The 23,799-nt window shown below is 42.5% G+C and overlaps 1 protein-coding gene across 6 annotated transcripts in view; it reads left to right on the top strand.

The window, feature by feature from the left end:
• The window catches only part of Tead1 (TEA domain transcription factor 1), a 261,132-nt gene that overhangs the window by 202,207 nt on the left and 35,126 nt on the right, over nt 1-23,799 (top strand). For 3 of the 6 annotated variants that reach the window (XM_042691379.1, XM_042691378.1, XM_042691381.1), the window contains 5 exons: nt 421-432; nt 1,270-1,404; nt 2,563-2,609; nt 3,340-3,401; nt 4,397-4,521. In XM_042691379.1, the coding sequence (XP_042547313.1) occupies nt 421-432; nt 1,270-1,404; nt 2,563-2,609; nt 3,340-3,401; nt 4,397-4,521 (381 nt within the window). The remainder of the gene's footprint in view (nt 1-420; nt 433-1,269; nt 1,405-2,562; nt 2,610-3,339; nt 3,402-4,396; nt 4,522-23,799) is intronic. The other 3 variants (XM_042691380.1, XM_042691377.1, XM_042691376.1) reach the window with 1 other exon arrangement.

The raw sequence follows: 23,799 nt of genomic DNA, 5'->3' as shown, positions 1-23,799 counted from the left end.
TGGTATTGCCATCATTTTGTTCTATTTTGATGGCATCTGGGCCCTGGGTTATAGACCTTCTCTCTGCATGGGGCCCTTTTGTGCTTTCCAAACATGCAGCCCTGCTAATACCAGCAAGGGCTGCTACATGAGGTGTCTGACCATTGTTCCATCTGTTCTAGAGTCAGATAAAGGGGCTGTTGGGGAGGGGAAGCTTCTGTTTGTGGTAGTTGTTGGGTATTCATCTTGATAATCAGCTTTCTAGATAGTCTTGGATAATACATTCCTAAAATGTGGGAAGAAAAAAAATGCTTCTATGCATTTCATTGTATCGAATTATTGTGTTTGTATGCATATATATATATATTTGATTGAAGAAGAAAAGTAATCCTGCCTTTGTACACAACCCTTTTATAACAAATTGTTTGTTATTGTGTTCAGGTTACAAGCATGGTAAGTATTTTCACCAAACTGAGTAGTATTCTTGTATTTTAGCTGTGCTTGGCAGACTTTTTTTTTTTTTTTTTTTTTTTGCTAGCTTTGTGTTATAAGTCTTGGCTTTTCTAGAAAAGATCCCCATTTAGAAAAGAGGAAACCACTCACCTGTAGTGTTCCCTACTTTTTTGGCTTTCCTAAGAAGCCCTGTAGCCTTAGACCCAAATGGGGATTCTGGGGAAAGCATGTGCCTCCTGCCAGCATGCTGCTTGGCCCACCCCCTACCCACCTGCTGCTTCTGAGCTTCCCCCTGCAGGTCACTGCCAGGGCTTGACCCCAGCAGAGCCTGGACTGTGGCCCCCAACAGCAGGCACATATACAGGGCTCTCCAAGTGCTCTGTAGATTGTTCTGACCCAACCCACATCCATATTTCCTCTCCCTCCTCATATCTGTACACCTGAAGGCAAGTCCTTTTCTGCCCCTACTGTGTTAAGTAATTGGAAAAATCTCCTGGAAACTGAGATATTACACACTCACACATGCACACACACACACACACACACACACACACACACACACACACACACTGTATACTCTTCTCAGAGGCTTTCTGTTCTATTGAAAAATGGATTTAAGATTTTAAAAACAAAAACCCTGCCACTGGGTATTCTTAGTGAAGAGTTCTAGTAGGCTGTTTTTGCCTCCTGGCTGTGTTTATTTATCCATGCATGTTTGCTTTTCTGGCCCCTGTTGTGGCTCTGTATTTTAGTCCATGTGCTCGTGGCTGTGCCTGTTTAACCTGTCTGGGAGCCATGCATTCTGTATTAAGTCAGTGTGTCACTGTCATCTTCAAGGATCAGACTGCAAAGGACAAGGCCCTGCAACACATGGCAGCCATGTCATCAGCCCAGATCGTCTCTGCCACTGCCATTCACAACAAGCTGGGGCTGCCTGGGATCCCACGCCCCACCTTTCCTGGGGCACCAGGGGTAAGTCAGGCCATACATCAGGAGTGATGGCCACTAGGGATAAAGAAGATTTGATATGGTCATGCCTCGAGCCTTTCACCTGGCACTTCTTATTAGCTGGGTCGGTTGTACAAAAGGGCAGAGATCACATAGTATTGAATTGATGCTGGCTGCAAAGTGATAAAAGAAAGAATGGAAGGTTCCAGAGCCTAGAGTGAGAGAGAAAGGGAGGAAGAGAGGAAGAGGAAAAAGAGGGCAAAAGGAATCAATTTGTAAAGACATGGAATTTAAGTATGACATTCTAATGCCCTTAGATTATGGAGATTATGACCTATGTCTTTAGTTCTCTTTGTCTTTTTCCTGGCCCTTGGTCTCTGTTCCTATGTCTTAGGGTCATTTTATTACAACTAACCTCCAAAGGACCAAAATACTCTGTTGGTATATTCATTTAGCCCCCTACCAGGAGCTGAGAAGCATTATATTATCATCTCATTTAATCCTTAACACTTCTTGAATAATTTGGTGTTACTGCCATTACAGATGAGAACATTGAGGCTACTTTAGTGACAAAGCATCAGTAGGGGCAGCTTTTATCGAAGTCACATGGATAGTGATGTCAGCACAGTTCCAAGTCCTTCAGACTCCAAAGGCTGTTTCCTTTTTTGGCTAGGTAACAAACAGTAGGTGCCAAATGCTCCAGGGACATAGCAAAGAAGGTACCTGTGTTGCTTCTCCAAACTCTTGGCTTTCTTGTTCTGAGCTTTGTCCACTCCTTTTCTGGGCCTTGGACATTCCTAGGGATGTACTTGAATGCTGCAAATTGTGGAAGTGGAATATTACACAGAGAGCCCTTGAGAATGGAGAGAGGGAGAGAAGTATGGGTCTGTGCAGGGGTAAAGCAGGCCTGTGAAGCCCTGTTGAGCCTCTGCAGTGCACTGGCTATGATAGGTATAGTTAGAACTCTGAAGAGCTACTGCTTAGTCTCTTATGCTCATTATTTTTAGGAGCTAAAGAAGTCCTAGGTTTCTTAGTCACAGTTACTTTTGTGCACAGTGGTGACCATGTCTATACTTGGGGTAGGTGATGCTACAGCTGGTGGGTGATGGGAATTTGCCTATCCTTCAGCAGGACTTGAAGTATGTATACATCCTAAATTGTGCTTTGTCTTTTGCCTTCCAGTTTTGGCCTGGAATGATACAAACAGGGCAGCCAGGATCCTCACAAGAGTAAGTCAGGGATGGGGTACTGACAAAGTGGGAGGCTTGGTCAAATCCCATACTGGGGCAAGTTTTCCCTGTGTCTGTTTGTCTCATGGACTAGTAGAGAAATAAAGATATAAGCTTCCCCCATCTTCCTCTAAACTCTGGGAGTTGCAAAGGGACAGACATCTCCGATCCAGGTGTGATGTGTAAGCACCTTGTTCCCACTTTCAATAGTAGTAGTCATCCAGCTGGGAACAGGAAACAGGGCAGAGCTTGGGTTCTTCCTTGCCTGAGAAGGCAGAAGAAGTGGTTCTATAGACTTTTCTATTTGGACTCTCTGGGCTATGAGTGGCTGATGGAAAATCCTACAGATGCCTTGGAGCAAATAAGCTTAGTACAGTGGAGTTCAAGACATTTTGAGGATAAAGCAGAAGTTGAAGTGTTTGACCCAGAAAAGGAGAGTCTGAAGCATGTCCCAAACCTTGCCTGGACATGATAATTGCTGACCTTCTTCTCTGTGGGGACAGAGGCAGCTGTCACAGTATGTCCAGTCCCATTGAACTGTCATGAGGCCTTGTGGATCCAAGGCAGCCTGCTGGCCTCACTAATGGAGAGAGCAGCCACCTCTGTGTTGCCAAGGCCTTGCCAGGGATGTACTGTCCCCTGTAGGCAGGGAACCATACAGGACAAGGGGGGTGAGTTACCTTAGAGAGAGGCTGAGCTGTATAAATACTTCTCACCCATTTGTCTCCAGTGTCAAGCCCTTTGTGCAGCAGGCCTACCCTATTCAGCCAGCGGTTACAGCCCCCATTCCAGGTGAGTCTTCCTGGTTCTCCTCTTGGGACTGAGTAGCCTCCCCTTCCCCCTATCCCAACTGGTTTCCAGAATGGGATGATGCTTATCTTTGCCACAACTGTACATTTCTTCTGTCATATAGAATAATAACTGCCCTTCTCCCATTCCTTCCTGAGGGAAAGGACCTAGCTTGGAGCTCATGTGGGGCCCAGGTCCCTGCGAGGTCCAGAGTCCCTTCACTCACCTCCTGAGTCTTCAGATGGGTTTGTAAAGGAATAGGAAGCCTAATCACTTTCACTTAAGACAGTGGTCATACTCAGAAGGGGAAGTTGTTGCGGTTTCCTACTTCTCATATGCAGGCTGAATTGAGCAATTCAAGTCTTAGCAACAAATTAATGGTTTTACTCACCCTTTTAGAGATTTCAATTCTGTGTATCCTTTCTGTAAAGGACAGCTTACCTGGAAGTCCAGAGTAGAAAATGCCTAGTCAGGCAAATTCTCCTATTTCCCTCCCACCAGACTCTCGAGTAAACTGCTCAAGGTACTGCATAAGAACCATTGTTCACCAGATTTACCCAAACTGAATTACATGTTGCCCTCTGTTCCAATATTATGGGGCATCCTAAGGGAATATTCTGTACCATTTTAAGAAAGCATTGCAGGGCATGCCTAGGTCTCACAAAACGTTTTTGGAGACATTCCCTCAAAATCCTTAGCCATTCTTAGTCTGTACTCCTTTGTCCAGGATTAGCTGTCCTCTTACCACAGTTTTAGCCTTAGTTCAAGTTGGCTTCACTAGGAGCTTATACATTTTACTTGTTCAGCTGGTCCCTCTCTCTGGGATCCTTGACCCGAATGTTAACCCTGCCTGTCTGATTCCACCCCTGGAAGGTAGTGGAAAAGGGATCTTGACTTTTCCTTCTAGGTCATCCCTTTTTAGAGCCCTAACCCATTACTGGCCTGAGTTCTGTTGGGAGACAAATGGACAACTCTAAAGGTGATGATTGGTTTTTCAGGGTTTGAGCCTGCATCAGCCCCAGCTCCCTCAGTCCCTGCCTGGCAGGGCCGTTCCATTGGCACAACCAAGCTTCGCCTGGTGGAATTTTCAGCTTTTCTCGAACAGCAGCGAGACCCAGATTCGGTGAGTGTATCAAGATAGGTGTGTCTTGACTCAGGATTTGCTTCCCATCCTCTTTCACCTTCTTGCTCTTCTGTCTTTCATCCTTTTCCCTCATTCCTGACAGGTAACCTGTGTGAAAACAAACTTGGAATAGCCAAGCATCCCCTTACCCTTTCCTTTTTGATGTATGTCAAACCTTAGACCTACATGTTTATTGATGTTCAGACCTAGATGGAAGACCCTTTGTAGGCTCTGTATCAAATAAAATTTAACCATAGGTGTCATTTATTGAGCCTTGCCATGAGGAATGGTATTGTGCAAAGGTATTGAGATATCTCATCACTTTATTTATTTATGTTTTTGGTCTGTTGTGGGGCCTGAACTCTGGACCTGGGTGCTGTTCCTCAGCTCTTCAGCTCAAGGCTAGTGCTCTACAACTTGAGCCACAGACCACTCTGGCTCTTTCTGCTTATGAGGTACTGAGGAATCAAATCCAGGGCCTCATGCATGGGAGGCAAGCATTCTACCACTGAGCCACCTTCCCAGCCCCTCTCATCACATTTTATCCTCACAGAAACCCTATAGGGGTAGGTACTATCTGATAGATGAAGTAAGTGTTTAAGTGACTTTCCAAAAGCCACATAGTTAATATCTGATGGATTAAAGATTAAAACTCAAGCCCAGCATGGTGGCTTAAGCTTGTAATACTAGCTGCCTGGGCGTCAAAATTACAGGCCAACCAAGGCAAATAAAATTCTGCAGACTTCCAGACTCCACCTCAACCAAAGGCTGGATGTTGTGGAACACACTTGTCATCCCAGCTACAGGAAAGCACAGTGGCTGGATGTGGTAGCTTATGCTTGTCATCCTAGAGATATGGAAAGCACAAATAGGAGGGTCAAAGTCCATTTGGCCTGATTGGAAATCAAGACCTATCTTGAAAATAACCAACACAAAAATGGCTTAGGCACATAGCTTAAGCAGTATAGCCCCCTAACTATCAACATAAGGTCCTCAGTTCAAAAGTCTTAATAAACTGCCCCCTTTCAAAAAAAAAAGATTGAAATTCCAGTCTTTTAATCTCCAAAGCCCAAACAACTATTATTCTATACTGCTTTTCCAAGTCTGGATTTGTTGTTTTTGTTGTTGTTGTTTTAGTTTTTTTCAAAATAGCAAGTTATCTTTTTTGGGAGAAATAATGAAGTGGTACTTGGACAGCTGAACATAGAATGCAACGCATGGTAATATCATAAATACCAGTAACACTGGCATCTGGACTCTTATTTGTCATTTACTTCTTTCCCTTCTTCCCTACCCATCTTGTACCCATCGTCTCATCATTGCCCATACATATGCGATCCTCCTTTCTTTCCCACCCCATGAGCCTGTACCCTTTCTTCACACCCACTCTTTGGCTGCAAGTGTGAGTGCTGCATCTGTGTGTGGGTGAGCCCCAGGCAGAAATTGAAGGAATCATGAGTTAGTCTTTGGGATCCTCACCAGCTCCTTTCCATACTCCTATCTCTGTACTCTTCCCATTTCAGAAGCTACCCAAAGCATGTAAATCTGAGGCTCATTGTGTGTCACCAGCTTTGCTGTTACCCTGTTATCAGGAGAAAGTATCATGGACATGCTTGAAGTCTGTTGTAAATAACCAAGATAGTATGCATTGCAAGACACCTCCATAGTGAAGAAGTGTGCTCCACTTGTGGAGAAAGCCCCTGTGAGTGGGTAGTAGGAAGATGCCTTTGGCAGAACTCAATCAGCCATCATAGGAGTAGAGACAGGAAACTATGTGGTGGTCACTGACATGCGCATGTAAGAATTATGAACTCTTAATAGCTGGTAGAAAAAAAGAGCTGTGCTGAGTGCCAGTGGCTCACACCTGTGATCCTAGCTACTCAGAAGGCTGAGGTCTAAAGAAAATCTGTAAGACTTTCCTTCTCCCTCCCCTCCCCTCCCCTCCCCTCTCCTCCCCTCCTCTCCCCTCTCCTTCCCCCCCCCCCCTCTCTCCCTTTCTTTTATTCTATCTTTATTTTTTAAATTTTTTTATGTTATTATAAAGGTGGTGTACATAGGGGTTACAATTATATAAGTCAGGTAAAGAATACATTTCTTTTTGGACAATGTCACATCTTCCCTCATACTCTGCTTTTTGTTTTGTTTTGTTCCCCAGTCATGGGGCTTAAACTCTGGGCCTAGGCACTTATCCTTGAGCCACAGTGCCACTTTGAGTTTTCTGGTTGTTTATTGGAGATGAGAGTCTCACAGACTTTCCTGCCTGGGCTGACTTTGAACCACGATCCTCAGATCTCGGCCTCCTGAGTGGCTAGGATTACAGGGTGAACCACCAGCACCTGGCTCTCTCTCTCTCTCTCTCTCTCTCTCTCTCTCTCTCTCTCTCTCTCGTTTTTTTTTTTTTTTTTTTTGTCGGTCGTGGGGCTTGAACTCTGGGCCTGGGCGCTGTCCCTCAGCTCTTCAGCTCAAGGCGAGCGCTCTACCACTTGAGCTACAGCGCCACTTCCGGTTTTCTGGTGGTTTATTGGAGATAGGAGTCTCACGGTCTCTCCTACCCGGGCTGGCTTTGAACCACGATCCTCAGATCTCAACCTCCTGAGTAGCTAGGATTACAGGCGTGAGCCACCAGCACCCAGCTTCTCTCTCTCAGTTTTATAGACCACTTTATCTCCAATAAAAAACAACTAAAAAAGCTGAAAGTGAAATTTGATCAACTTATAGAACTCTAGCCTTGACCAAAGCTCAGGGACAGGTTGTGCTAGGCGCTGAATTCCAGGACACCTTCCCACCCCTACCTCCCTAACACAGAGTAGTATAATCTCAGAGCTGGTTTGAAGCCAGCTCAGGCATGCTCTTACCTCCAATTTACTAGCAAAAAGACAAAAGGGGAGATGCTACTCAGTTGTTAGAATGTCAGCCTTTTCAGTAAAAGCCATAAGTAAGAGTATGAGGCCCTCAGCTCAAGACCTAGAACTGGCACCCTACCCAAAAGAAAGAGAAAGAGGAAGAAGAAAACATAGAGCTGCTTCAAGTCTAGGGAGGAAATAAGAAATAAGGCAAATAGGTGTAAAGTAGGTTGGGGCCTGGGGAAGATACAGTGAAGTTGCTGAGATCAGAGGGATAGACTGCCTGGACTGCCCTTCTTCAGAGATTGGGAACTTTGAAAGAACATTATCACTAGTGGGTTAAAACCCATACCTGTGGTCATTAAAATAACAACAGAAGGATTACTTTTTACCATCTTGTGCTTCCTGTTGTTTCTGGAAAGGGCACATGGTCCTTTGGTTGAAGGCTGGGTGCTGTCCTTCTGCTTCCTGTAACTCATGTTTGTACAGCATCCTATTGTTTGCAGAGTACTTTGTTATTGACTTTTGCATTATGTCTTCATAATGCCTAACAAGATAGGCTTTATTGTTCTCCTTTTACAGAGGAAGAAACTGAGGCTCAGGTACATTTAAGTTACTTAGAGTATTTAGCTGGTAAGCAGAGGAGTCAGGAGTCCAAATCTCCTATCTTCTATGTACTTCTTGTCTCTACTGCACACTACATCAGTTTGGAAGGTCTCTTGAATTTGCCCATCTAATCTGAGCATCTCCTGGGTGAGCAGCCTTTCTATCTCTGCGTGGGGCCATTTTTAGGAACAGAGCTCCAAGGCACTAGGAAGCAAAAACCCCAAGATGATTTTTATATCCTTGGTTAGAAAGACCATGGACAGTAAAAAAGATGTTTTTAATTGAGACCCCCCCCCCCCAGTTGTTGCTATATTCCCAAAATGTGGACCTGTCGGGTCTCAGAATGCTCCTTTTCCTCTTTTTATTGTTCCTGTTTTTTGTTAAGCTTAACATTTTGAGTGACTAGTTGATTTATTCAGTCTATTGTGTAAACATTTATGTGCAACTGCTTGTGCAAAGGAAAGGCTGTAAAGGAAGAGAGATCTCTGCTACCCAGACGGGCGGCCTCAACCCTTGCAGACTATAGCATCTAGTGAAGGGGATAGATAATTAGGTGTGAATCATTGTGACGTGTGGCAACTGCTATGGAGGAAGGATGCTGAAAGCAGTCCGTGAGGTATTGGAGGGCAGACTTCTCGGTGGAGGTAACCATTAAACTGTGGAGTGGAAGATTAGGTATGGTGGAATAATACTGAAACACATTGCAGAGGTGACGAACCTGATGTGTATAAGGCCATGAGTGGAACTAGAGACTGTTTTAGTAGAGCCAGGCCTTACCAAGTCTCAGAGCAGAATGCAAGGTACATATTTCATATATTTCCAGAAGGACATGTGCTAAATGAAAGGCTTCAACTGGATTTGAATTTTTACAGTTAAATAAAGTTTAAAATCCCTGTATGTGACTTCAAAAGCCTTTGGTATGAGTCAACAACCTTTGGTCACTGAAGAAACTGATTGATGGTATGTCTATTAATGAGGAACTGGGTGCCATTGAGACCATTTGAACACCTACCATATGCCAAACAGTGTTTCAGCATTAGAAATATAGCAGTGGAGAAGATAAAGTGTTGAAAAAGACAATATCTGGTCTGTCTGTCTCTGTCTGTCTTTCTATCCATCCATCCATCCTAGCTATCTATCCTATCTGTCTTGTCTGTCTGTCTGTCTGTCTATCTATCTATCTATCTAAAATCATTGTGTATGAGGCAAGCCAAAATCTGCAGATGATTAGGTCGCTTATATGAAATGTCCTAGTGTTTGCATACAACCTATGGACATATTCGTCTATACTTTAAATCATCTCTGAATTACTTACAATACCAAATTTGTGTAAATGCTGCAGAAGTACTTGTTCTGCTATGTTACTTAGGGGAAAATGTCAGTACATGTTTAGTGCAGGTGCAGTTTGTTCTGGTGGGGAAGATAGTTTCAGTCTGAGGCTAGTTAAGATAAGAATGCATATTCCATAGGCTTGATATTAATTGTACAACATATGCTAAAGGATGCTAAGTACCAGTGTGGCAATTGAAAGCTATTTGCTCTTTAGATTAAAAATGTGTAATCTCAGCCAGGTACCCAGGGCATAATCCTAGCTACTCAGGAGGCTGAGATCTGAGGATTATGGTTCAAAGCCATCCCAGGAAGAAAGACTGTAAGACTCTTTATCTCCATTAAAAGACTACTGAAAAAGACAGAAATGGGGCTGTGGCTCAAGTGGTAGGATACTAGACTTGAGCAAAAGAAGGTCAGAGACAGTACCCAGACCCTTAATTCAAGCCCCAAGACTCACCCACACAAAAAGTGTAATTTCAGAGCTGAGTACGTAGCTTAGTAGCTCAGTGGTAGAGTTCTTGCTGGGCAAAAACTATAGCATGGGCCTGGGTTCAATCCCTAGGAAAAAAAAAGTATACTTTCAGAAAGTATTGATAATAAAGTCAAATGTACCTTTGATGATATTAACTTGTATTAATAGTATCAGATATTGCCAACCAAAGCTGCATTACTATTAAATTATTTTGCTATAGCCTCAGTTTCAATTGTTAATATTACTTGCAGTTTTGTTTTTGGGTCAGTCGTGGGGCTTGAACTCTGGGCCTGACCATTGTCCTTCTGCTCTTTAGCTCAAGTCTAGCACTCTACCACTTGAGCCACAGCAACACTTCTGGCCTTTTCTGTTTATGTGGTGCTGAGGAATTGAACCCAGGGCCTCATGCATGCGAGGCAAGCATTCTACTACTGAGCCACCTTCCCAGCCCCAAGCATTCTCTCTCTCTCTCTCTCTCTCTCTCTCTCTCTCTCTTTCTCTCTCTCTTTGTCATGGGGGGCTGAACTCTGGGCCTTGGCGCTGTCCCTCAACTCTTCAGCTCAAGGCTAGCACCCGACCTTTTGAGCAACAGTGCCACTTCCGGCTTTTTTCTGCTTATGTGGTGCTGAGGAATGGAACCCAGGGTCTCATGGATGTAAGGCAAGCACTATACCACTGAACCAATTTCCCAGCCCCAGCCCCGAGTATTCTAAAGATATGAACATTTGTTTGCAATTTAACACTAAGGATTTAGATGTATACAAATGAATCATGGAAAACTGAATATAGGATGTGTGTGAGTGTGTATGTGTATGTACATATGTATATATGTATGTACGTATGTATATATGTATGTATGTATAATTGATTTTAGTGGAATTGTGGGAGAGAAAATTGGTTTTTTTTTTGTGTGTGTGTTAGAGGAAAAAATAGTAGTTGGCTAATTGAAATGAAGGCAAATGAACAAAATTATTTAGAGCATTTAACAGTGTCTCAAGCACTAGGCTCTCAGATCCTCTAATGGGTTCTTTGCTGGGCAAACACTGGTGCCTCACAAGGAACATACAGTGGCACTTCAGGACCAAGAGTATGCTGAAAAATTTGTAACATGTGCATGGTTTCTTTGGCTCTGAGACTTTTTATAACTTCTTGGACGTGCACTTTATATTTTTGTTCCATTGACAGGAAAGTTAAAACCATTTACAATACTCAGCTGGTACATTTTAGCACATTTGTATACACATAAGGCATATTTGATTTGATAAGATAGCCAATTAAGTAACCAGTTCTCCAAATCTTTGCTACATATAGATATATACATGCATTTCTACCCTTCATAATGGCTTCAACTCATTGGAATCATGTTGTTATAAGAGCTTTTTAGTTGAAGAGCATACAGGGAGTGTGGGTAACAAAGTAAGGGCCACATGCAGTATTGTTTTTTCTGTGATTTCTTTAACCTTTAGCACAGGAATAGGTAATGATACACTCTTCTGTAGAAGAGGCTTGGAGAGAGATAGGTGTCCTTTTTATTATTGTTGTTATTACAAAGGCGATTTACAGAAGGATTACAACTTCATAAATCAGGTAATGAGTATGGACAATGTCACCCTTCCTTTACTCTCTCCCAGTTTTTCCCTTGAGATGGCAGTCTTAAAGCTAGTGGCTCTAGCCATCTTTGAGCCCTCATCTACTTTACACCATCTGTTAGGAGCAGGGAAGACATGACTACATGCTTATGCAGCAACAAAGCTGAGAGCTAACAACCTAGCTTCCCCCCTCCCCAGCACAAGACTGTCTGACTTAGTACTACCAGCATTGCTCAAAACTCATTCTTTGGCTCACCGCATATTCACTATTGCCATTGCTGAAGTTCTCTTGCTGCAGTAATAATATTTGTACCTGTAGGAGTTAAACCTTTTCTCTAGGCTAGAACTAATGAATTATCTTATTTAATCTTTGTGAAGTAGTTTGCCCAATATTAAGCAGCCAGGGGACATGGGAAATAGGATTCAAATCCAGATCAACTGACGCCCCATACTGAGATTGTGAACAAAAGACTTGATCTATTTATATCTGAGCAGTGGACTGTTCTTGTAGCCCAAGGAACTAATGGAAGAATAATAGGTGGGTACACGCCCCCTGCTGGCTTTGTGTCCCATGCCCACCAGACGGCCACATTTCCCCAAGTTGGTGGTTGTTTATATTGGTAAGAAACCAGCAAGTCAGTCCCTCTGGTACCTTTGGCTCTACTAGAAGCTTAGAGAAAAACAGCAGAGGGTGAAAGGAAGGAAGAGTCTAAAAAACAAGGAATATTTTAGAAGTGGTTAGTAATGCTTGAAAATACACTTTCTACATGATTTCAGTGTTGTATATCAAAGGCTGAAAAAAGTGTTAAGTACAAGATCCTCCACCTAGGGATATTTAAAAGGGCCTGAAGTTGATTTCTGGAGGCCAAGTTAGGCAGCTGTGTCCTTACATACATAAAACTGGTAAGCTATATACACCCTATGGGCCTGGATGGGGAGATTGGTTTTGTTGATAAATCCTAAATGATTCCTTTGCCATAACAGAGACCCAGCCCTGGGGCATAGCAGGTTCCTAGAGCCTGTCCCTGCAGCACAGCTACTCTGGCTCCATAGCCTTCATCCCTGTCCTTCCTTCCCAGGCACTAGTTGTGTCTAAAGCCTACTGTAGTCTAGATGCCAAAATGACCAGGAGCCTTGAGCAGGAAGGGAGTGTGTGAAGCTTTACATAGATACGAGTTCCATGTTGGAAGAAGGGAAAACTTTGGAAGGAAGAAGAAAAGAGATGATATTCTTTAGATTTGAATACTGTCTTACAGAAGAAGGTAGAAAGTTCTGTGATGTGATATTGCTCAGTGTAAATACTCATTTATGTGTGACAACAGTAGTGTTCATTGCTGGTACTAACTGAACTCTCCCCCGTAAACATGATATGCCAGGCATTTTAAGGTGGGCAGTTACTATGTTCAGTCTGTGGCTCCAGAATGGAAAGCAACATTATTAAGAGCCACCACCCGGACTGGTGGCCGTGCCTGATTTGGCTGCACCGTGAAACTTTAACCATCCCATTTCACTGCCTTCAAACTATGAGCTCTGAAAGCAAATGCTGGACAATATAGACCCTTCATGGTGGGTAGAGAGTTGGACTGAGCTTTTTCTAAGCTCCTTTTCCAACTCTGGGTTCTGTTGTTCTTGTCCAAGGTACAGAGCAAGAGGAACAAAAATTGTTTCCACCTGTATCTTCCATCATGCACTACTGCTTTTTTTTTTTTTTTTTGGTGGTGGAAATACAAGTCTAATGTTGCATTTTTTGCCTGCTTTGCAGCTGCATCATTTCCAGTCTGTGAAATGGGTGCAAGAGGAGGGCAATTAGTGTACTACTGTGGTGATTACCTATGGTACTATCCCTGGTGTATTGAGCATACCACAAATGCTTTTTGAAGTTGTCTTAATATAGTGGGAATTTGGGCCAGGTGATAGGATATGGGGACCAAGACAAGAATGCCTGAACTTTAAGAGACAGAGGATAAATGAAGTGGTTAAACTTCTGAGGCTGAGAACATTGATCTGATTTGATCCTGGAGATTGTGGAACAGAGGAGAAGGCAGGATTGCTAAGCACTGCCTTGTGATAAGGCAGTTTCTTTTCATCGTCAATATAAACAGTATGTTGAAATTGGCATTGAAAAAAAAGAGAGGCGAGTTTTAACTAAATTAGCCTAGTGCCTAGTTAATAGATGGCAAGTTAGCTGTTTGAACTTTGTGCTTCTGATTCAGAAGCCAATAGCTTGAGAAAATTTAAGCAAAGTTAGAGCAATAACCAGCAGGCAAGGTAGGCTATGATTTACAAGTATTCCCTGTCTCCTCTTCCCCCTCTCCCTCAACTATGGCCTCATGGCATATGAGAGTGAATGCCTGCTACCTGGGGAGATGGAAGGGCTGGTTTGTATGCTTCACAGGTGGAGTTTTAGGAAAGGAAAGTCCGGACACTTGATTTGGACTCCAAGAAAGGTCTAGGCTTGGTGATAACACCATCTTATACAGTAGATAAATTCTTTCTCCTACAGCATCTGGCTCTTTAGCTTCAATTCTAAATGAGGTGGGCAGGTGGGAGTTAGCCATCCTCCTAGCCTAAGGTGAGAGAGCTATCCTCATAGCCTAAGGGAGCCTAGATTCTTCCCTCAGCAAATAATCCTGCAGACAGACCCAGTCTCTTCCATAAAGTAGTTGGTCAAATGTGGGCCCCAAAATTATTCAATTTCCCTATCTTCCTAGCTACTTTCAAAGACCTAAATTTCCAAATCTATGGAATTCCTTTGTCAAGCCCATAGATCTTGACTTTGGTTTGGAAAATGTAGCTAGAGCAAGTTAGATGAAATGTGACATCCATGAGGCCTGTGCAAGGAGCCTAGGGATGGTAACAGAGTATGGAGAGTGGAATGGTGAAGGACAAGCATAAACCAGGCTTCATTTGCAGATGCCAGGTGGCTCTTTGCCTGAGTTCTGGGCAGGATTAGAAGGAAAGTATTGCTAGGAAGCCTGGCCTTGAAGATGCTGCTGGGGCAATTGCTGTGTTGTGGAACAGGGAATGTCTGTGCCTATCTCAGATACAGCCTCTTTCTCTCCCTCTGATTCAAGGCTTGTATGGGGTCTTATAATAATAAATCAGCCCTCATGCAGCCCTTTAGGGCCCATGCAAAACTTTCACATTTACATTTCATCTGACTTTCACATTTCCTGGAGATGAACAAATCAGGTGTTGTTCCTGTTGTTCAGTTAAAGAATCCAATGCCCAGAAAGTTCATGCAAATTACCCCAGGCCACCAAGCTTAAAAACAGCAGAGCTAGATTCTGACCTGTCTGTCATTCTTATTCTAAGCATGTCCATCACATGCTTAGAATAAGTGGTCAGAAAGTGCATTTGCCATTCCAGATTCTTAAAGGAAGGAACAGCTGGTTTGATGATTGTCTGTGCCCAGCCTTTGAACCTGTCCCAGGTTTTTCTCAAATCTTGTCCTCTTCCAGGAGAACCTGGGAGATGGAGTCTTCCAAAGCTAGGGGTTACGGCAGGGTGTGGTTCAGTCTCCCCAGTTCCCTGTCCAATGCCAAGTTGTCCCATAAGCTTATGTATGCCCAGCATACACCCTTTCCATGGCAGCAGCTTGTCTGTAGGGTGGTTTATACTCAGTGTCTCTGAGCTGGTCTGGGAACGCACCCTCTTTCTTCATTGGCCTTTAGGGAGGAGGCAATTGAAAGCATCTGGAAATCAGAGTTTTATAGACATTTCACAGAGGCCCCAGCCAGGCTCCATCTGCTTTCCTTGGCAGGTCAACTCTCCACCCACCTGCCTTCCCAGTGGCCATCCTGCACTTAGCCCGTGGGCCATTACAGCTGTGCCTCTCCTTCCAAAGAAAATAGCAGCCTCTTTGTGGTGGAAATGGGAGGCAGGGAGGGTGCACCCCAATGTGAGATCCTAGAAATAAGTGCTCTATCTGGGAAGAACACCCAGCAAGAGATGCAGCAGCCTACAGGGCCAGGCAGGAAGAATGGGGCTGGTGTCCTTATCACTTAATGGAGGAGAGAGCTAGCTTTGTATTTGTCTTCTCTCTGGCAAGAGCACTGAGTGAGCACAGGCAACCCCTTCCTGTCCCTGGCTGAATATACAAGTCACTTTCTTGGCTTGTCTCCACAACCATTCCCTGGCCCTGCAGGACCTGGGGCCATCAAAGGTGTGCGGGGGTTCCTGGACATTTTGTCCAGGCAGGAACGTGACAGGAAGCAAATGTGGGTGATTTGTCCTTGTTCTGTTTCAGCTTGTACATTAGCATCCCTTGACGTGAATTATTTGTCTTGGTTTCTTTAAATTCCTAAGTGGATTATAATTTTTTTTTCTTGGTATTATTTGACAGCAGTCATTTTTCAAGGATTTACTAAGTTCTTCAAATACTTGGCATTTTTGAGACAAGTTTAGGAGAAGACTGCCATCTTCAGGTTAGAAGGGAAATTGCCATGTTGGGGCATATCCAAGGGCACAGATTTGTAGGGCTTTTCTCTCTTTTCCACAAAAATGAAACTGTCTCATTGGATGTCTGTAGAGTAGAGTGGATTAGAATTCCTGACAAAAGAGAAAGAGAAAATAAGTAAATCCCTAATGACCACATTTGGAAGTTGTACTGTTACAGTTTGTGTCATCTGCTGTGATGGGAAAGCCCCAGGCTGCCTGCACCCTACTTTGGAGGACAGACTGCATGCTTTTCAGAGTGGGGCTCAGACTACAAGAGTCTACAGAGAACCATATGGGCCCCAGGGGCATGGAAGGGCCATGCCATAGCCTTGCTTCAGCTACCCTATGTACCAGCACGAATGGTAACCTCAGAACTATAGGGCTATATATTTGGGTCTTTCCTTCTTCTATTTTTGCTTTAAGTTTCTATTTCCATTGTGTTTTTACTGGATGCCAGATTATCTCATCCTAAGTAAAGAAATACCATGATTATTTAGGCAATTAACATTAGTGACAAATTCTTTGCTAGGCACAATTTGTTCCTATTTTCTATGCTTCCTCTCAACAGTCTTAAGGAGTAGTTATGATTGTTGTCTCTGCATTATGGATGTGATTTTTCCAGGGCTGAAGTCACCTGGCCTGGATGGCTTTGCTATAAAGTAGTGCCAGCACCCAGATCCTGACTGACTCAAAAGCTCAGCTCCCCTCTCCCTTCTACAACCACCCTAAGCATGAAAGAGCCAAAGGGAATAAAGGATAGCTTTAGGAGGGGTGTGCGTGCGTGCGTGCGTGCGTGCGTGCGTGCGTGCGTGTGTGTGTGTGTGTGTGTGTGTGTAGATATCAATGTCCTTTGTTTATCCCCTGTTCCCCAGGAACACACATAGAATCTAAATAATACTTTGTAACCAGGCACAGGTGGCTCACACCTATAATTCTAGCTATTCAGGAGCCTGAGCAGGAGAGTCTATAAGACTCTATTTCCAATTAACCAACAAAAAGCTGTAAGTGGTATGGTTCAAGTAGTAGAGCATCAGCCTTTAGAAAAAAAAAAGCTAAGAGACAGTGCCCAGCCCCTGAGTTAAAGCCCTAGTACTGGCACTAAATAAATAAATTAGTAGATAAATAGGTAAACAAACTTTTGCAAGCAAACATTTTAGAATTACATTCAACTTTACTTTGATTTGCAGTTGCTATGCAGGTCTTGGAGGTCTAATAGCAGTAGAAGTAAAAATGATCATTTCTCCTCCAACTCAGAGTAGAAATCCACACAAGCAAATTGTGTCAGCTGCTGTTTTTTCTGGGTCCAAGTGTGTTGGTAATGCAGACTCTTTTTGGTGAGCCCTACATACACACACACACAGCCCAGCTCCTGCACAGCCAGTCTTCAGCACTTGAGCTGTAGGAAAGCTTTGCAATCTGTCTGACCCAAGTTTCTTTACAGTCCAGGGAACTTGTGGCCAATGGAGAATAAACATTCTGAAGTTATATTTTTGTTTCCTTTTATAGTTCTTTGCCTTCCTCAAAAACTCCACAATGTTCCAAGATAGGTTTTTGATTTACTAGTTAGTATTAATAAAGTAATCCACATGTTTTGTGTATAAGCTAAGTCCAATCATAATTAAGGCTATAAGGGAAAACAGCAGTCTGTTACTCTGTGTCCCCTTACCTCCTAATCCTGCTTCTTAGGGACATTATACATGGTATATATCCCTGGTGTGAGAATAACATGTATTTCTTGGTCATGAATTTTAGATACTCTCCCTTGATTTCTGGTTCCGTATGTTTCACATATACCACTTTCTTCCCTCCTCTCTTTCTTTCTACCACCTATATAATTATATCACAATATATTAGTTTTTATATTACAAACCTGTAAACATTTTTGCATCCAGTAATGTGATATTTGATCATTTTCTTAATGAACAAAACTTTTTCCCTTTGGGGTATGTTATTGCCTCTTATTTTTTGTTCTTTTTTTTTTATGTATATATATACTTATACAAATGTTGAAGTCTCTAATATAACTGTAAAACCTTTCTCCAGGTAAATTAGAGACTTTTTTCAGGTCCATTCTTCTTGGTGATGTACCACTAGGAGCTCTTGGACCTTGTCCAACATGGCATGGTTGCTGGCCAGATCAGTGGCCCTCTGTTGATGACTTTATCTCCTGTAGTTTCCTTTTCTGCTGGGTCCCATCTCTCTTTTCTGATTTAGTCTCTCATTTGTTAAAACAAATCTTCCTGGAAGATCTGGAAACTTTCTGGAAACCTATATGTGAGTGAATTCTGTTCTTACACGTAGTGGGTAACTTGGTGTCCACCATTGCTTTTGTCTGGAGTGAGGAAACTTGGTTCATGTTTCTAAGTGGATGTAGCATGTTCTTTTTGGTATAGAATAACATTAATGTAAATAATTTTAATACATATGGTAGTATACTATAAAATAATATAAAACATTTATCATTATGGCAATATTGCCTACTAATTCTTACTGAATGAGGAGGTAAATGTGGATTTCAGTTATGTGATGTGGAGCAGAGATGGAACTGGCTCTTTGATGTCCTCTTTTCCATAGGGATCAAGGAAACTGTATATGGGTAGTGTATGATTCTGACCATAGACACAATAGCCTACCTGTACACAATCACATTGTAGGGTCCCCTGTAGTGTTAGCTTATGGATTTCCTCTGCCTAGCACAGTATCTGGCTTATAATAGATGACAGGTATTTTGGTTGTTTGATTAAAATCTATCAAAGAAATGTGCAGAGTAGGTCCCTTGTTGCACTTGATGTGTTGATGATCAGTTGTACCCAGGAGACTGAATGAGTAGAAGTTTAGCATCTTTGGGATATTGAGAAATCTAGTCTTGGGCTTTGATACAAGTGACTCATTGACGTTTGACCGTTTCTGTTCACATATTACTCCAAATGCAAATACTTGTTTTGTAAGTATTTGTTTTCTGTCCTTCAGAACAGGATTGGCCCTTTTTTGTTTCTTTGTACCACTGTTGGTTTTGAGGAAAGAACCATTACTAGAGAGAAAAATAGGATTTGTTTGAGAAAGAGGGAGGTAAGTAGTCTACTGTACCCTTCTTTCTTTACAAAAAGTGGTATGATTTTAGATTTTTAATTACTACTTGAACTCCAAACATAGCAGGTAGATTTCTTCTTTTTAATTTTCTAGATTTTGGGGCAGAGAGATTCTTGACCTATCCAAGTTGAATTAAGGGGAAAGCAGGATCTGTTTGTTTCAGTGATGTGGTCTCCAGGATACCTTCTTTAGTCCTTTGTATTCTTAGAAGCAAAGTCACTTCTTGGCAGGAAGAAAGCTCTTCCAATGCTTATGGTCAGGATTTGGTTTCAGGTCATCAGTCTTGCAGTGACAGTGCCTGTCTCCTATGGCAAAGATAACCTGCTCCTTGTCTTTGTGTTTTGTTTTTACTTTTGTTTTATTCACCAATTGGGCACAGAAGTAATATCCCACAAATAGAAAACCTTAGAGGGCTGTCTGAAGCATTTGTGATTTATTATGCTTCTCGAATTCTAATTAATTTCATAGGATTTTGGAAATACTGTTTTTCTTCTTTTTCTCTAATGAGCTTTCAGAAAAAAATGACCAAACAGAGTTGGAAGGGCTTAGACATTTTCTTTTGGAGGATGGTGTGGTTGGTGTTTGTAGTATATTTTAAAGGCTATGGTGTTGACAGATGGAAGTTGTATTCTTTTTTTTTTTTTTTTGCCAGTCCTGGGGCTTGAACTCAGGAAGTTGTATTCTTAACTCCAGGACTATTCCTGGATGTGTGAACTTAGGCAGCTCAGTTAACCTCTAAGCTCCGATTTCCCCATCTGTAAAGTGATCTCAATAAAATCTACTATTGCTAGGATTACCTGAGATCACACATATTAAATGCATATAGCTCACAGCACCCTGTGGACATGAGTGCTGGTCCTTCCTTCAATGCAGGTGAGAAATCTGCCCAAGCAGCTGGATATGGGGGCTATAATCAAGGATTTGAACCGGCTTATAGTTTTACAATTGTTTCCTGCACTTGGCCCATTCATGTTTATTTTTTCCCTGCTAGACAAGTGGGATATCTAAAGCAGGAATACTCTTTTGTTTCTACCCCAGGATCTAGTTAATCTCACATGATAATAACCATTGCTATAGTAATGTTAGCAGATATAGTTCATCAAATGTTCCCTTTCTGCCAGACTCTGTGCCAAGTACCATGTACGTGTTATTCTTCTAATCTTCAGAGCCATTCTGTTTAACAGGTATTGTATCCCCGTAGTATGTATGAAAAACCTTAAAGTTTAGGTCTGGCTCCAGAATTTTCATTTTGTGTTCTCATAATTGTGTTTTTCAGCTCTACCTACTTGGTCCTGTTTAAGTATAGTAAAATTTATTTCTGGTTCTCCTTCCTGACATCTTGACAAGGACTGGTCGGAGCCAGGGTCCCTGAGTTCCAACAGTAAAGGGCAGGGAGACTTCAGTGTTAAAAACAAGAAGATTTCATGGCTTCTTGGCTTCACTGTTTCTCTGTCCTAGCCCAATTGGTGAGCAGAAGTACTGGGAATACTGGGATCTTGGATTCAATTCACAAGTTTCATGTGACTGTACTGGGATCTATTCTTTCCCATAAACTCACTGCCTACAAGAGGCAACACAACTGATAGAACTCCCAGAACTGGGTGTGGTGAGGAGTTAGCTCTAAACACAGAGTTTTTTGTTTGTTTGTTTGTTTATTTGTTGGTTAAGGGGCTTGAACTCAAGGCCTGAGCACTGTCCCTGAGCTCTTTTGCTCAAGGATAGTGTTCTACCACTTCCAACCACAGCACTATTTCTGGTTTTTGAGTAGTTAATTAGAGATAAAAGTCTCATGAGGGCTTTTCTGCCCAGGCTAACTTTGAACCCTGGTCCTCAGATCTCAGACTCCTGAGCAGGCTCGGATTACAGGCATGAGCCACTACCAGTGCTTAGCTAAGCATAGGTTATTAATAAAAGTAAGACAGCATCTGTCTTTTGCCCTTGACTCCCACATGCACCTTTGCATTTCTGAGTGTCTGGGCTCCAACTTTGTATATATGTGTGTATGTGTGTTATTGGGGTTTGAAACTTAGGGTTCAAAACTTGTTGTGGGGCTGGGAAGGTAGCTCAGTGGTAGAGCGCTTGCCTTGCATGCATGAGGCCCTGGCTTCTATTCCTCAGCACCACATAAGCAGAAAAAAAAAGGGCTGGATGTGGCACTGTGGCTCAAGTGGTAGAGCGCTAGCCTTGAGCTGAAGAGCTGAGGGACAGCGCCCAGGCCCAGAGTTCAGGCCCACGACAGGACCCAAAACAACAACAAAAAACTTGTTGTGTTGCTGGACGCCAGTGGCTCATGCCTGTAATGCTAGCTACTCAGGAGGCTGAGATCTGAGGTTCTCGGTTCAAAGACAGCCTGGGTAGGAAAGTCCATGAGACTCTTATCTCCAATAAACCACTCAGAAAACTAGACATGGCGCTGTGGCTCAAGTGATAGAGTATTAGCCTTGAGATGCAAGATCTGATGGACAGTGCCCAGGCCTAGAGTTCAAGTCCCACAACTGACAAAAAAAACAAAACAAAAAACTCACAAAACAAAAAACAAAAAAACCCAAACTTGCTGTGTAAGCAGGTCACTTGAGATATACCCCTAATGTGGTGGGTGATTATTTCTGTTGTTATTGTTGTTTTACCTTTTTCCCACTGAGACTAGATACTCCTTCATAGCTGTGACTGTATCTCATTTGTATCTTTCTTTGTCTTTTCTTGTAATTGAAAGGATGGTGTGGCAGCACTTGAGAAAAATCTATAAAAAGACCTAACATACCCCCATAGCACATGGCTTTGCGTGGCTTTATATATATCTACCTCAGGCACTCTCTTCTGTATTGAATCACAGGTTCTCAGTCTTCCCTGAAGCCACCAGACAGGTATCTAGTCCTAGTGCTAGCTCCGTATACGTACTGGATAGCCTTTTTCTTTTCACTTGTAACGTAGTCAGGTCTTGGAATACTTGATAAAAATATCACTCTAAAATTTAAAAGATGCTGGCCTGGCTACACTTCCCATTTATGAGTATCAAGTGAGGTATCCAGTGTCTTGCCTTTCTATATTGTGGCTAGGAAGTCATAGCATGGCTAGCAGATCATGAATTTAAACCAGCATTTCCTCAGGATATGTATTCACGGGGCTTGATAACTAATTGAATTTGTGAAACAAGGTTTTAAAATATTTGTTTGTGGTGGTACAATTTATTTATTGACTTAAAGCAATACTAGAGATTGCACTCAGGGCCTCACACTTGCTAGGAGATATTCTACCACTTGAAGCACACTGCTAACTGCTTTTTGTATTGGCTGTTTTGCCTTGAGCCTGGGATGGCTTGAACCTTGATCCCCCTACTTGCATTTTCCATTGTAGCTGGGGATGATAGGCACATACCACTATGCCCAACAGTTGTTTGAGATGGAGTCTTGAAAACTTCTTTTGCCAGGACTGGCCTGGAACTGGATTGAAACAGTAATCCCTTAATCTTACCTCCCAAGGAGTTGGGATTAATCACTGGGCCCAGCTAAATAATGCTTTTAATGCACTTTTTTTTTTTTTTTCCTGGTTCTGGGGCTTGAACTCAGGGCCTGGGTGTTGTCCCTGAGCTTCTTTTGCTCAAGGCTCTTACTCTACCACTTAAGCCATAGTGCCACTCCAGCTTTTTCTTAGTGTTTTATTGGAGATAAAAGCTGATGGACTTTTCTGCCCAGGCTGTCTTTGAACTGAGATCCTCAGCTACAATTATAGGAATGAGCCAGTGGCTCCCAGCTCTTAATGCACTTTTTAATGAGCTGATACACACTGTCTCAGAGTCTTAAAGGGAATTTTTAAAAATGCTTCCTCTTCAGTATATCTAGTATCCTTCATAATTTTTTGTTGTTGTTGGTGGTGGTGGTGGTGGTGGTCGTGGGGCTTGAATTCTGGGCCTAGATACTGTCCCTCAGCTCTTCAGCTCAAGGGGAGTGCTCTACCACTTTAGCCACAGTGCCACTTCTGGTTTTCTGGTGGTTAATTGCTCAATGACTTTCTTGCCTGTGAACCTCAGATCTCAGCCTTCTGAGTAGCTAGGATTACAGGTATGAGCCACCAGTACCCAGCTTCCCTCATAATTCTTAATGTAGTTTCTTATTTAAACCCTGTAACAATCCTATAAAATAGATGCATCGTTGCCTCCATTGTAGAGACAATGGAGAAATTTACCTGCTGTCATAGCTAATTTTAGGTGGGCGGAGTCTTTTACTTAAGCAGTCTTGAGTCTAGACCCCACAATCTTAACCAATATTGAGTCTTAGAGGCAACTTTGACTGAACCTTCTGTTATTTGAGGTGTTCTATAAGATTAAAATTCAGAAGGGTACAGCAGTGGTACTCACTAGACACTGTTGAAAATGAACTACACAACTTGTGGGTAGGATGGGAGGGAAAAACTGGGAGAGAGTGAGAGAAGGAGTGACATTGTCAAAAAGAAGTAGACTCTCTTTACTTGACTTATACAACTGTAATCCTTTTTGGTGCATCACCTTTATAATAACAACAAAAAACAAAGATTTTCATATTCACACACCCCTCCCCCCCAAAAAAAAAGAATTCAGAAAGATAATAGATGGCACACTTCTGACTTAAATGTGGAAACTTGAGCGGTGCCTACTTGAGAATGGACTGCTAGATAAGAAGGGATACAGGCTTGTATTATGAGTCCTATTGGGTTCTGAGCACTCTCAGCTCTTGTCCCTTAGATTTGTTTGTTTCTTTGTATTAATTTCATTGATGGTTACTGTTGGGAGAGGTAGAAATGGAAAGACTGGAGTATAATTTCTAGATCTCAAACTTGGCTGCATATTGGAATTCATTGAAGGAAAACGATTATTGATGCCTTGCCTCATTCTTAGAGATTTGAGTTTAGCCTGAACGAGGACCAGGCTTTG

The sequence above is a fragment of the Dipodomys spectabilis genome, unplaced genomic scaffold (assembly GCF_019054845.1).
Source record: "Dipodomys spectabilis isolate Male_0828 unplaced genomic scaffold, ASM1905484v1 ptg000145l, whole genome shotgun sequence".
NCBI classification, from domain to species: domain Eukaryota; kingdom Metazoa; phylum Chordata; class Mammalia; order Rodentia; family Heteromyidae; genus Dipodomys; species Dipodomys spectabilis.
The sequence above is the reverse complement of the archived record's forward strand: the minus strand, read 5'-3'. Positions and strand labels throughout refer to the sequence as shown.